This window comes from Physella acuta, unplaced genomic scaffold, assembly GCF_028476545.2.
Source record: "Physella acuta isolate Inbredline_101_S28 unplaced genomic scaffold, ASM2847654v3 ptg000750l, whole genome shotgun sequence".
In the NCBI taxonomy this organism is placed as follows: domain Eukaryota; kingdom Metazoa; phylum Mollusca; class Gastropoda; family Physidae; genus Physella; species Physella acuta.
The window spans coordinates 248,856-260,899 of NW_026732268.1; the positions used below are offsets into that span (position 1 = coordinate 248,856).

General features: G+C 39.8%; 1 protein-coding gene across 1 annotated transcript in view; it reads left to right on the top strand.

Annotated features, from left to right (window-relative positions):
- The first annotated feature begins 405 nt into the window (after nt 1-405).
- LOC131950288 (bone morphogenetic protein 2) overlaps nt 406-12,044 on the top strand; it is a 46,177-nt gene continuing 34,538 nt past the window's right edge. Inside the window, exon 1 of the mRNA XM_059312374.1 lies at nt 406-1,519. Coding sequence (XP_059168357.1) covers nt 1,171-1,519 — 349 coding nt within the window. The 5' untranslated portion in view covers nt 406-1,170. The remainder of the gene's footprint in view (nt 1,520-12,044) is intronic.

Below are 12,044 nucleotides of genomic sequence, written 5' to 3' on the forward strand. Positions count from 1 at the left end.
CCGTCTAGGATGATATCAATATTAGAAATGTGCGAATGTAGCGGCCCGTCTAGGATGATATCAATATTAGAAATGTGCGAATGTAGCGGCCCGTCTAGGATGATATCAATATTAGAAATGTGCGGGCGGCCCGCCACGAAGAGTTTGTCAATAGCTGCTTGATGGTCCGTGTTGTAGTGTCAGCCCGTATGCCCCGGGGGATCACAGGTGTTGCTATCAAAGGAGGCGTGTTCTAGTGACTGCCCCGCCCCCATTCAACAAGTTGGGCCCACGACAATCAGCCGGTTTTATCCTCTCCCTCCCCCACCTCCCCACACCCGTCCTTTCCCCGGGGATTGTTTTTACCTGCTACTTATTGTTGGAGCCAGCGCCATGCTCGACTGAGTTTGGTATTGAATAGGAGACCCGAGTTGGCGGCACTTGACTACAACCGTCAGGTGTGTTCGCCCTCAACAATTTCAACAATCCGACCGTTGGATTCCACGTGCAGGGAAACGGTGGAGCAAGTCATTTCACTCAGTCGGGAATGTAAGGTGGAATATTCGTGAGTGGACAAGTACTACTGGGAGTGAGTTCCAGAGTTACAGGAGTGTTGTCAATTTGCGATTGTGTCGAGCACGGCAGGTATTGATTAGCTTGGGGCCTCAGGTGAGCTCATGTGTCATGCATGCGGTATGACAACAAACACATTGCTACCTCCAGCTGCCTTAAGAGATTCTACCTGCACATCTTGTGCTCATCTCTCTTCCATTTGGAAAGACGCAATTTGTGTTTTGTTGTTTCGGATTCGTGTGTGTGTGTGTGCGTCAGTTTATCGACTGCCTGACTCACTAAGGCTGCCATGGTCAGGATATTCAAGCCATGATTGTTCACTGACTAAATCAGCCGGTTGGTGGCGCCTGAACTGCCGGTTACACGGTTGGTGGCGACTGAATCTGCCGGTTACACGGTTGGAGGCGACTGAATCTGCCGGTTACACGGTTGGAGGCGACTGAATCTGCCGGTTTGACGGTTGGAGGCGACTGAATCTGCCGGTTACACGGTTGGAGGCGACTGAATCTGCCGGTTTGACGGTTGGAGGCGACTGAATCTGCCGGTTTGACGGTTGGTGGCGACTGAATCTGCCGGTTTGACGGTTGGTGGCTGTAGGATGAGGTGAGGCACATAACCATGGGACTCATCGCATGCCGGACTAGAACATTCTGGAACTTTTTGCGCCTGCTTCTAGCACTGCAGCTTTGGCTAACTCTGTGCAGTGCGGCCCCAGGACGGTCGATGGACGGCCCCTGGACGGGACGAACCATGGCGTCTACTGAAAGCGAGGAGTCCATCGCACGGCCAGATGTTCTAGCCAAACTCATCAAAGTTTTCGGTTTCTCCCGCATCCCCAAACACTTGTCTCACCTGACTCCACCCCAGTACATGCAGGACTTATACTCGGCCTTGACCGACACGGGTGGACTGACACGCTCCAGTGGACCATACAATTCCAACGTCATCAGGAGCTTCCCCGATAGAGGTGAGTTACACAATTTTATCAACATTCGGTAAACAATGCCATCAACATTCGGTAAACAATGCCATCAACATTCGGTAAACAATTCCTTCAACATTCGTTAAACCACTCCGATGTTCCTTATTAGATTTGATTACCCCCCCCCCACTACAAACCCACAACACAAGATTCATAAAAACACCTTCACCCCCCCTACCCATTATATCTCCATTACTCTCCTGGATGAGTGTATGTGTGTTGAATTTTCAAAACCAGTTACAGTGTGTGTGTATGTTGCGTGTGTGTTGAATTACCCAGTTAAAACACCTTCTGACGGATAGCCCAGCTCTATTCAAAATTCAAATGTGTAATTTATTCCAAAACTTTACGTATCAACGTGTGCTAGACAGAACAGCCCCGAATCCTTTAATATCGGATTAACAAAAGTAGCACTCGATAGGACTGTGCCTTAGGCGCTTGTAGACGATAATATTACAGAGAGGAGTTGCCTCCATTGCTGTCAAGTTTTTTTTTTTTGTTGTTTCGTCTTTATCTTTTAAATAGCAGACACTTTTTTATCCAGGTAGAACAATCCAAAAGAACGTTTTTACAAACACAAGCCTAGAACTTGTTTTACACTAGTAGGCCTACCTCAACTACACCATAACTACACCACAACTACACGACAACTACACCACAACTACACCACAACTACACGACAACTACACCACAGCTACACCACAACTACACGACAACTACACGACAACTACACCACAACTACACCACAGCTACACCACAGCTACACCACAACTACACCACAACTACACCACAACTACACCACACCTACACCACAACTACACCACAACTACACCACAACTACACCACAACTACACCACAACTACACCACAACTACACCACAACTACACCACAACTACACCACAACTACACCACAACTACACCACAACTACACCACAACTACACCACAACTATACCATAGTTATATATAAAACCGTCTAATTGCATGATACATTATCATCAATGGTTTGGGTGCGTGCTATAAAGTTTTGGGTTGACAATTTCAAAAAGTTACAAAAGTGGAAATCAAACTTGGATAGACCAGACCTAAGGTTACATCTAATACATTATCTACAGTATGATCACCAGGTCGCTTGACCCAGTTTTCTAGATACAAAATGAATATCATGTTTTCAACGTGTTTATTTCATGTAATTATACCATTAAGTACCAGAGGTGTAGCGACCCCTCCCGGCGCCCGGGGCGATCTTTTAGCTTGGCGTCCCCCATATATATATATATATATATATATATATATATATATATATATATATATATATATATATATATATATATATATATATATATATATATATATATATATATATATATATATATATATATATATGCGTGTGTGTTTGTGTGTGCGACAGTCTGGAAAAAAATTAACAATTACGCTGATTGTCGTTCCCTAAAACTTCAATAGATTAAAGTAAATTAAATTCCCCTTAAGATGCAGAAACGAATAAAAAGTAGAAAATCAAAAGAGCTTAGAACAGTGGGCTCCATCGAACCCGAGAGGTTCGGTAATTCAGTCTTAGGGCTTCCGCGGAGGTCAAGACACACGCCCGACTCATAGGATTCACGATCGGATTTGTCATTGTGGACGATTCAACTATTTAGAAGGGTTCGGTGATTGCGCGTATGAAACTGGTGGGGTTCGGTTCTCCAAAAAAATTAAGAACCACTGCTTAAGAGTGTATTTTGTAGAAGGTGCAAGCCTTATTTGGTCTCCTTTGGGCGTGTCTTTAGAACAATTTCGATTATTGTAGGCCAGTATTGCAACTTTGAATTATCAGTTAGGTTGAACAAAGTAATAATCAGTACAATATACTAATTTTCTTCTCTCTTAAAATTTTGGCAAAGAGTGTTGCTTCCCATCCACCCGCTCCGTCAATCTGCTATTTTACTGATCGGATAGCGAGACAAGAATCCGTTATATTTATTTCTCTTTAATGCAGTGATCCAGGCAAGATGTAATGCAATCAAGTAAAGCATCTGATCTATCACGATCAAGTTGAGAGAATCGTAAAAAATCGTACAAAGAACCAGAGTTTCTTCCAGGCATCTATTCGGCAAAGCCCCCCCCCCCCCCCCGAAAAAATTCTACCCCCCCCGAACGAAATGAAATTTATATAATTTATAAGAAAGTCTAACGTCCCCCCGAAAATTTCTAGTGCCCCCCCCCCCCCCCCTCGGGGGAAAAAAGTCTTGAAGAAACACTGCAAAGAACTAGTCGCGTTATTACTTAGCAAAACTGGGTAGTGAAATCGTACATTAAGTGTTATTACAGTGGATTTCTTTTCTAAGTGTTAAAAGAGTTATATAGCAACCGATCCAGTACAAATCCTGCGATTTTTGTTAGTGAAAAAGCGCCCCACCCTCTTGGACAAAAATGGTAGAGCGGATTTTAAACGCCACTAACTCTTTTTATGTTATACAATCGTAAAATATGCTTTAGTTCAATGGGTTTCTTTTCTGAGTGATATCGGTTATTTATTCCTTAATCCGGTGTAAATTTTTTCTATTTTAGTCTTCGAAAAAGCGCCCCCCCCCCTCCCCGTCTAGGAAAGCTGGAAAGCGGTTTTTCCGGTCACTGTTTCTTAAAGATATACGTTTTACAGTTACACAGTTAAATCAGTATGCAAAGGCTCTCAGCCGTTAAATTTCTTTACTTTGACTGTTTATAATTCAAAACTACAGCTTAAAATGAGCTTTTAATTTTTTTCTACCCCTTTTGGCGCCCCCTTAGGGTTGGCGCCCGGGCGGCCGCCCTCCCCGCCCTCCCCTAGCTACGCCTCTGTTAAGTACATGTTAGATAGACATCATTGAGAAAAAAAAATGGAATTTTAATTTTTTTAAAGGAATCCATACCAATTGACTGCTAATTAGTTTGATACAATTTAAACAAATACAACAAATTAATTTTTGGTAAAACGTAACTGGTTTGTGCATTTGATTCTTCGAATCTTCTGACATTGAAGAACAGGCAAGTAAAACAGTTCATTAACTTCACACTGAAATCTAGTATTTCTGCAAGGTAGAGGGTTGGTGTTTGTGTGTGTGTGTGTGTGGGGGGGGGGGGGGGGTGTCATAGTCTCTCATAACTGGGGGTAATATTTTCTGATGATGGGGTGAGGGGGGCATGTTTTCTGGTGTTGGGGTGAGGGGAGGGGGGGGGGGGGGGAAATCATGTTTTCTGAAGACGTGTTGAGGTTATGTTTTCTGATACTTTTCCTTCTGAAGATAGTTATGATTAGGGTTAAAGTTTGGGTTGTAGTTTGAGTTAGGGTTAAGGAAGATACAGGACGCCTAAAGGGATTACAAGCAACCAGAGAGCATGACAACAATGGGCCTCTCTTTAGAAACAATGTGGCCCGATCTGGTTTCATCTTTGTGTGTAACGCCTCTCCCCCACCGTGTGACCACGCCGACCCCCCGAGGGCCGGAGAGAAGTCGTGCGGAGTGCAGGTGTCCTTATGTAACGTCTCCCTCCCACAAGTGCTGTGTGGCTGCGCCGGCTTGCCTTTCACCAATTATGAAAAATTTGGCTGATACCCTAACCCTAACCCAATGACAACTTCAAATTTGGCTGACATCCTAACCCTAACCCTATCTTGTTTACCTATTAGAATTTCAAAAGGCCAGGAGCAGAAGTTAGTCCTTCAGGAAAAAAAACAACCCTAAGCTTAAGTCTTTAGTAAAAGAACATTTCAATAGACATGCTCTGTCATATGAACCTTAACGTAAACTAGCCGCTAACAGTGCTCAGTATTTAGAATCATGTTTTTACTTTCTCGTATACAGAGTATAGAGAATGTATTGTAATCGCGCGCAAAAAAAAAACAAAAAAAAAAATCGAGATTTTTGCAAATCTCGACGTTTTACACCTCCTTGAGTCGGAAAAACATAATTTTGCAATCTTGTACGTATGTCTGTGTGTGTGTATGTGTGTGTGTGTGTCTGTAAACACGATAACTTGAGTACCGTTACAGCTAGGTTGATGAAATTTCATTTATAGGTATTTTATCAAAATCGTAGATCCCTGTCAACATTTGAGCGATTTCCAATAACCGGAAGTGGAACTTTTTCTACTTTCAATTTTTCAAAAGCCTATAACTTGAGTACTATTTCAGATAGATAAATGAAATTTCACATGTAAGTAAAAGATCTAATTTTCTGCCTTTTATAAAATTTTGAGTAATTTCCGTTGACAGGAAGTAGGGGATCCGGACAAAAGGCCGACATGGACAAAAGGCCGACACGGACAAAAGGCCGACAAGACAAAAGGCCGACTGCCAAAAGGCCGGCATCCAAAAGGCCGACAAGACAAAAGGCCGACATACAAAAGACCGACAAGACAAAAGGCCGACAAGACAAAAGGCCGACAAGACAAAAAGCCGACTGCCAAAAGGCAGACATCCAAAAGGCCGACAAGACAAAAGGCCGACATACAAAAGACCGACAAGACAAAAGGCCGACAAGACAAAAGGCCGACAAGTTTTATAAATAACAAACTACAGTTACAGCCATGTTTAATATATAAATTATGTAATTATATACGACTTTTTAAGTTTCTAATAAATTTTCTTAGGTACATACAATAGGGTAAAATAAAACACACGATGTAACCAATTATTTGTTGCTGATATATTGGTCCATATATAGGGACATCACAGGGGTAATCACAAAAAACAAAACAAAAATAAGGCACCAATTTCGGCTCACTTGTATCACAATCACAACAGAATTAATGAATCCAACGAATATAATATACACTTTTTTTTCACGCAATTCGCAATGGACGAAACTAAAATATAATTCTGTCTGTATTAAACATGTAGTCTAGTCAAAGCACGCGATTGTTCTACTTCATTCGGTTTCTTTGATTGCTTTACAAAATATGGTGGTAACGCCACCTGTCTGTTTATTCTTTGTACACTCCCGTCATCTCCAGTCGCATGGACCCCATAGTTCACCTTATAAGGATCGCAACTAGCATTGTCTCTTGGCGTTCCACCTTGTTGTATGTGGGCGATGATGCCGGCGGCTTTTGACTTGGTTCTTTAATGATTATCTCACCTCGATTACATAGAAGGAGCTATGAAAGACAGCAGTGACAGCATTTCGCAATATTTAGGTCTTGATTCTTTGTGTCTAAGACAAACCCGTAATCTCCAGTCGCTTGACCCGATGGTTCACCTTATAAGGATAGCAACTAGCATCGTCTCTTCTCTTAAAAGTTACGCCCTTTTCATGCCTTATTTCGATGGTTGTCTAGATAGGAGCTATGCAGTAACACAACTTTTGCGATATTAGTATCTTTTATGCTTGTCGGCCTTATGGTCTGTCGGTCTTATGGCTGTCTGCCTTATGGCTGTCGGCCTTATGTCTTGTCGGCCTTTTGGATGTCGGCCTTTTGTCCTACACCAGGAAGTAGTAATGTTTGCTATTTCCGATTTCTTAAAAAACGCATGTGAATTTATAAAGTACTAATAACATTCCGCACTATTATACACATTTTATTTGGCGTTCACTTGGTGTGCAATTCTTTTCTCTACGAGATTTTATTCTATTTTAAAAAGTTTAAGTATTTAAAATGGATTAAAAATCATGTCTACATCCCGAGTTGCCATCCCCTGTTGTTTCATATAAGAATATTTGAGAAAGTTTAGGGGAGATCACTCCCGGTTTATTTGACTTAATGGATTTAAAAAGCTGGCTTGAAAAAAATATAATAAAATTGAGTTTAAAAAAGAATTGCGCGCCAAAATGAACGTAAACAATGCGCGCATAAATAGAGAAAGATTATTTTTTAAATAAACGAAACATTGATTAAGTTTTAAAAGGTTAATTAAACATCTAATTAAGTCACATTATATGTCACAATTCCCTGTCATTGAGTCTTTATCTACTTGAAAAGTTTTAAATAAATCTCTCAAGTATAAATGATATTTTTTGAGTAATCAGAAACAGCTTAAAGTACTACTTCTGTTGTCCTAAAACTCAATCAAAATTTAACAGAACCAACATTATAAGATCTTTTATTATGTATAACATTTTGTTAACCAAAGTGAAACGGTACTTCAGTTTTTTTAAAATTATTTTAGAAACCATAAATATATATCAAAAATTTAATATTATATATATATATATATATATATATATATATATATATATATATATATATATATATATATATATATATATATATATATATATACATATATATATAAATATTCATTTATACATTGACCATTTTGTGTGTGTGTGTATTAATGACGATAAAATTCATCTATATCATCGTGTGTGTGTGTGTGTGTGTGCGTGTGTGACGATACACTGATCGACCTCTCGTGTTAGGCGGGTGACTGAGGCCGAGGGTGAAATATGAACTGTCACCTAGTGGTCATTAAGGGCCCGTGGACAAACAGAGCTGTGTACCGGGCTCCTATCGATTTCACGTGTGAGTCTCCACCCACTAGGGTAAACATAGGACCCAGACACTGTTTGATCTCTGGGGTGGGGGGAGGGGGGTGGCTGACTTTTGGATGTGGTTCAAAGCAAACAAATCACAGCACTAATACGACAAAAAGAAGATTGAAACACTGGACAAAATACGATCAAGTAAATTACGCAAAATACTATTGAACATGTGTGTGGTTATGATGATGATGAATGTGGTGATGTGGAGATGATGGTGATTGTGGTAATCGTGTGCATGGTGGGGAAGTTGGTGATTGTGGGGAAGCTGGTGATTGTTGGGGTTGTTGATGATTGCGAGGATGGTGGTTCTCTTATTATTACTTATTTGGGAGATGTTTCAGGAAAAAAACGACCGTTATAAAATAGACCCTGGGTCTTTGGTTTAGGAAGTTTGTCATTACAGCCCTCGGCATTATGACTCCCGTCATTTGGTCTTTTGACAAACGGCAATTGCCAATATGACTTTAGGCAACACTACCTTTTGTTATACCTCATACCTAAAAAGGGCAAATTTAGTGACTGTAAAAATTCAACCAAAACAACTTTGGTGACTGATGAATAAAGTTAATTCAACCAAAACAACTTTGGTGACTGATGAATAAAGATAATTATACAAACAAATTGCACCGAAAACGTTTTAATAACAAGCTGTTATGTAATAATGTTCTAAAAAGGAGAAAATAAATTATTTAAAAAATAAAATAATACAATACTATTTAAATTACTATAGAGAAAAGCGTGGGTCTCTTCCTAAATATTAGTAAAGGTATCCAATAGATAAATAAAGTGTAAAGTAAAGGTAATTCAATCACAACAACTTAAGGGGTCCAAAATCTGACCAAAAACAAAATAAAGGTCAATTAAATGGTTGTATACTGAGCACATAAAAAAGCGATTTCTTCTCTTAATTATTATTAGAATAAGGCATACTAAAGAATGACACAGCTATAAAAAGAAATGTATTCAAAATCTAATATATAAAGCTCAATTCTGTATGTAAAAATAAGTTTGTTTGTTTGTCGTTGACATACTTCTATGGATTTAAGTGTTAGACTATTATCGTGCTCATAGTCTAAATTTATGAGTTAAAAAATTACTATTGAAAGTGTTGGGAAATAATTTTCATTTTTCAAACTGATAGTAATAATTGTCGGCATTTTCGTTAAACACAATTTAAAAAAAAAACAAATATTCTAATTATGTCTGAAAATTATTTATATTTAGTCCTTTGGCACTTACTTCCCTTTGATAAATTAGGAAAACACAATTACTTCCCTTTATAAAACATTGCATTAGTGGAAAAGAATTTACTTTTTATTAATTTGTTTTGGTGTTGGGAAAAAATAGTTACATAATTAGCGGGGATTGATCAAGTGCAAATGTTGTAGGTATTTTACGGATAAGCTTGGAGTATTATACTTGTTCATTTGGCTTGGTTTGGCACCTACGTTCGTTTAAGTGAGTGCAAAAGACTATGAATAAGTTGGGGTACTGTAGTCGATTATTAAGCTGAAACAGGCGATTCTGCCCCGGGCTAGACTGTGAGCACTTTGCGTTTATGTTCGCGTTAGTGTTTTCTTTGTGTTTAGGTTGGGTTTGCGTTAGTGGTTGCGTTTTGATTTGGTTCGTTTTTGTTCTTTCTTTTTTCGTTTTCGTTTGTGTTTTTTTCTTTGGGTTTGTGTTTGTATTTGTGTTTGTGGTTAGTTATGCGTTTGGATTTGGTTTGTTTTCGTTTGCTTTTTCGTTTGTTTTTTTCTTTGTGTTCGTATTGGTGTTTGTGGTTGTGGTTGGGTTTGTTGTTAGGTCTTTGTTTTCGTTTGCTTTTTTGTTTGTTTTTTCTTTGTGTTTGTATTGGTGTTTGTGATTGTGGTTGGGTTTGTTGTTAGGTTTTTGTTTTCGTTTGTATTTGTAATTGTGTTAGCGTTATGTTTGCGTTTTGTTGTTTTGGTTGGTTGTGGTTTGGGTGGGCAGTGCCGGGTTTATGATGATTACTAAACACACAGGTAACGATCTTTAACAGAAAGTTTTTTCACAGAAGCCAGAGCAGGGCCTGGCCGGGACGGCTAGTTATTAATATAAATGCAAAAAACATAAGAATAAAACAAACAAGGTAAATCCTAACACGGATCAAACCTCCGTGTTAAAATACTTTTGACCAGCTAGCCAGATCAAAAGTTACTTAGAATTTACGGCAGGTATAAATGAGATCTAGACATTTTAAAAGACTATTACATGTAGTATCAAAGCTCCTTAGACCACAGGTGCATTGGCCATAGGGGGTTTGACCATAGGGGGTTTGACCACAGCGGGGCTTTGACCACAGCGGGGCTTTGACCACAGCGGGGCTTTGACCATAGGGGGTTTGACCATAGGGGGTTTGACCATAGTGGGTTTGACCACAGCGGGGCTTTGACCACAGCGGGGCTTTGACCAAGAGGCGTAACGATGGGGGGACAGGGGGGTACATATGTCCCCGGGCGCCGACCTTAGGGGGCGCCAAAATGGGTTGTAAAAACAAATTAAAATGTCATTTTAGCTGCATTTTTGCAGTTTGAGGGGGGGGGGGGGGGGTGCAAATCTAAAGTTTGAAGTGGGGGTGCAAATCGAAAGTTTGAGGGGGGGGGGAGGTGCAAATTGAAAATTTGCTCCCGAGGGGGGGGGGGGGGGGGGGGAGACGACCAAATTGAAAGTTTGTCCCCGGGCGCCGGGAAGGGTCGCTACGCCTCTGCTTTGACCACAGCGGGGCTTTGATCACAGAGGGAGGTTAACCATAATTTATAGATTTTAAAATATAAATTAGAAACTGTTATTTGATTTAAATTTATGATAGAATTCATACAATTTTATACCCGAGAGTCCATTAGTAGAAATTAACATTTACTAAAGCCTAAATAGATTTATTTTAAATATGAATGGAACACAAATAATGAGACATAAATGTTTCAAAAATGAATAATGTAGATGTACCCGAAAATACATAGCATAAATTAGGGATAAAAAAAACATGCCAACAGTATAGTCAAAGAAGTAATACTTGTATGGTTAACTAAATGACAGATGTGCTACAGCACGCAAATATGTCAGTACATTTGTTTGACCATATGTTAGTACATCTGTTTGACCATATGTCTGAACAGCACGTTGTAATTTTTCGTGCAGCATTCTGTATAGCTTCTCAGCTGGGTTGCTTGCTCCTGCGACACCTTGCCATGTGCAGTCCAACTGTAGACCTTCAAGAAAACGCCACATTGTTGGGTGACTACATTGGAGGAGAGAATGAAGACTGTAATGCCATCCTTCACAAATGTGTATTTTTACAAGCTTTTATTTAACTCACTTCCTCTGTCGTCAGTCGTCAGTCTGTCGTCAGTCTGTCTGTCTAGATCGAAACGTCCGTGTGAAATTGCAGGCACTTCTAACTGACAGATACGGTTCGTAGTTGGTACGTGGGTCAAGACATGACGACAATGCATCGTGACATTCAATTTGACTTAATTAATCGGCTAATTAATTTTTTATGTATTAATTAAAATCTGGACCGAATTAGTAGGCAGTTCTATCTACACACGTCATCACGGCCGTCTTGGGCGTGGAGCGAGGGGGGAAGGGGGGGGGGGCTCTACGACAAAAGCGCATCATCACGTTCAATAGGCGCGCAATGGTTTTTAGTCATGTAACTCTATTATAAATAAAACATGTTAAGTACTGAAAAAAATTCATAAAAAAACGGTTTAATTACAAGCTTTTATGTAATAATGCACTAAAATCAGAAAATAAATTATACACTACTATTTAAATAACTATAAAGAAAAGCGTGGATCTCTTCCTAAATATTATTAAAATTATCAAACGCCCGCATTGGACAAACCACCTGTGATCAAAGAGAAAACACATGTGGTCAAACCCCGTATGGTCACAGCCCCTATGGTCAAAGCACCTGTAGCCAAAGCCCCTATGGTCAAAGCCCCTATGGTCAAAGCCCCTATGG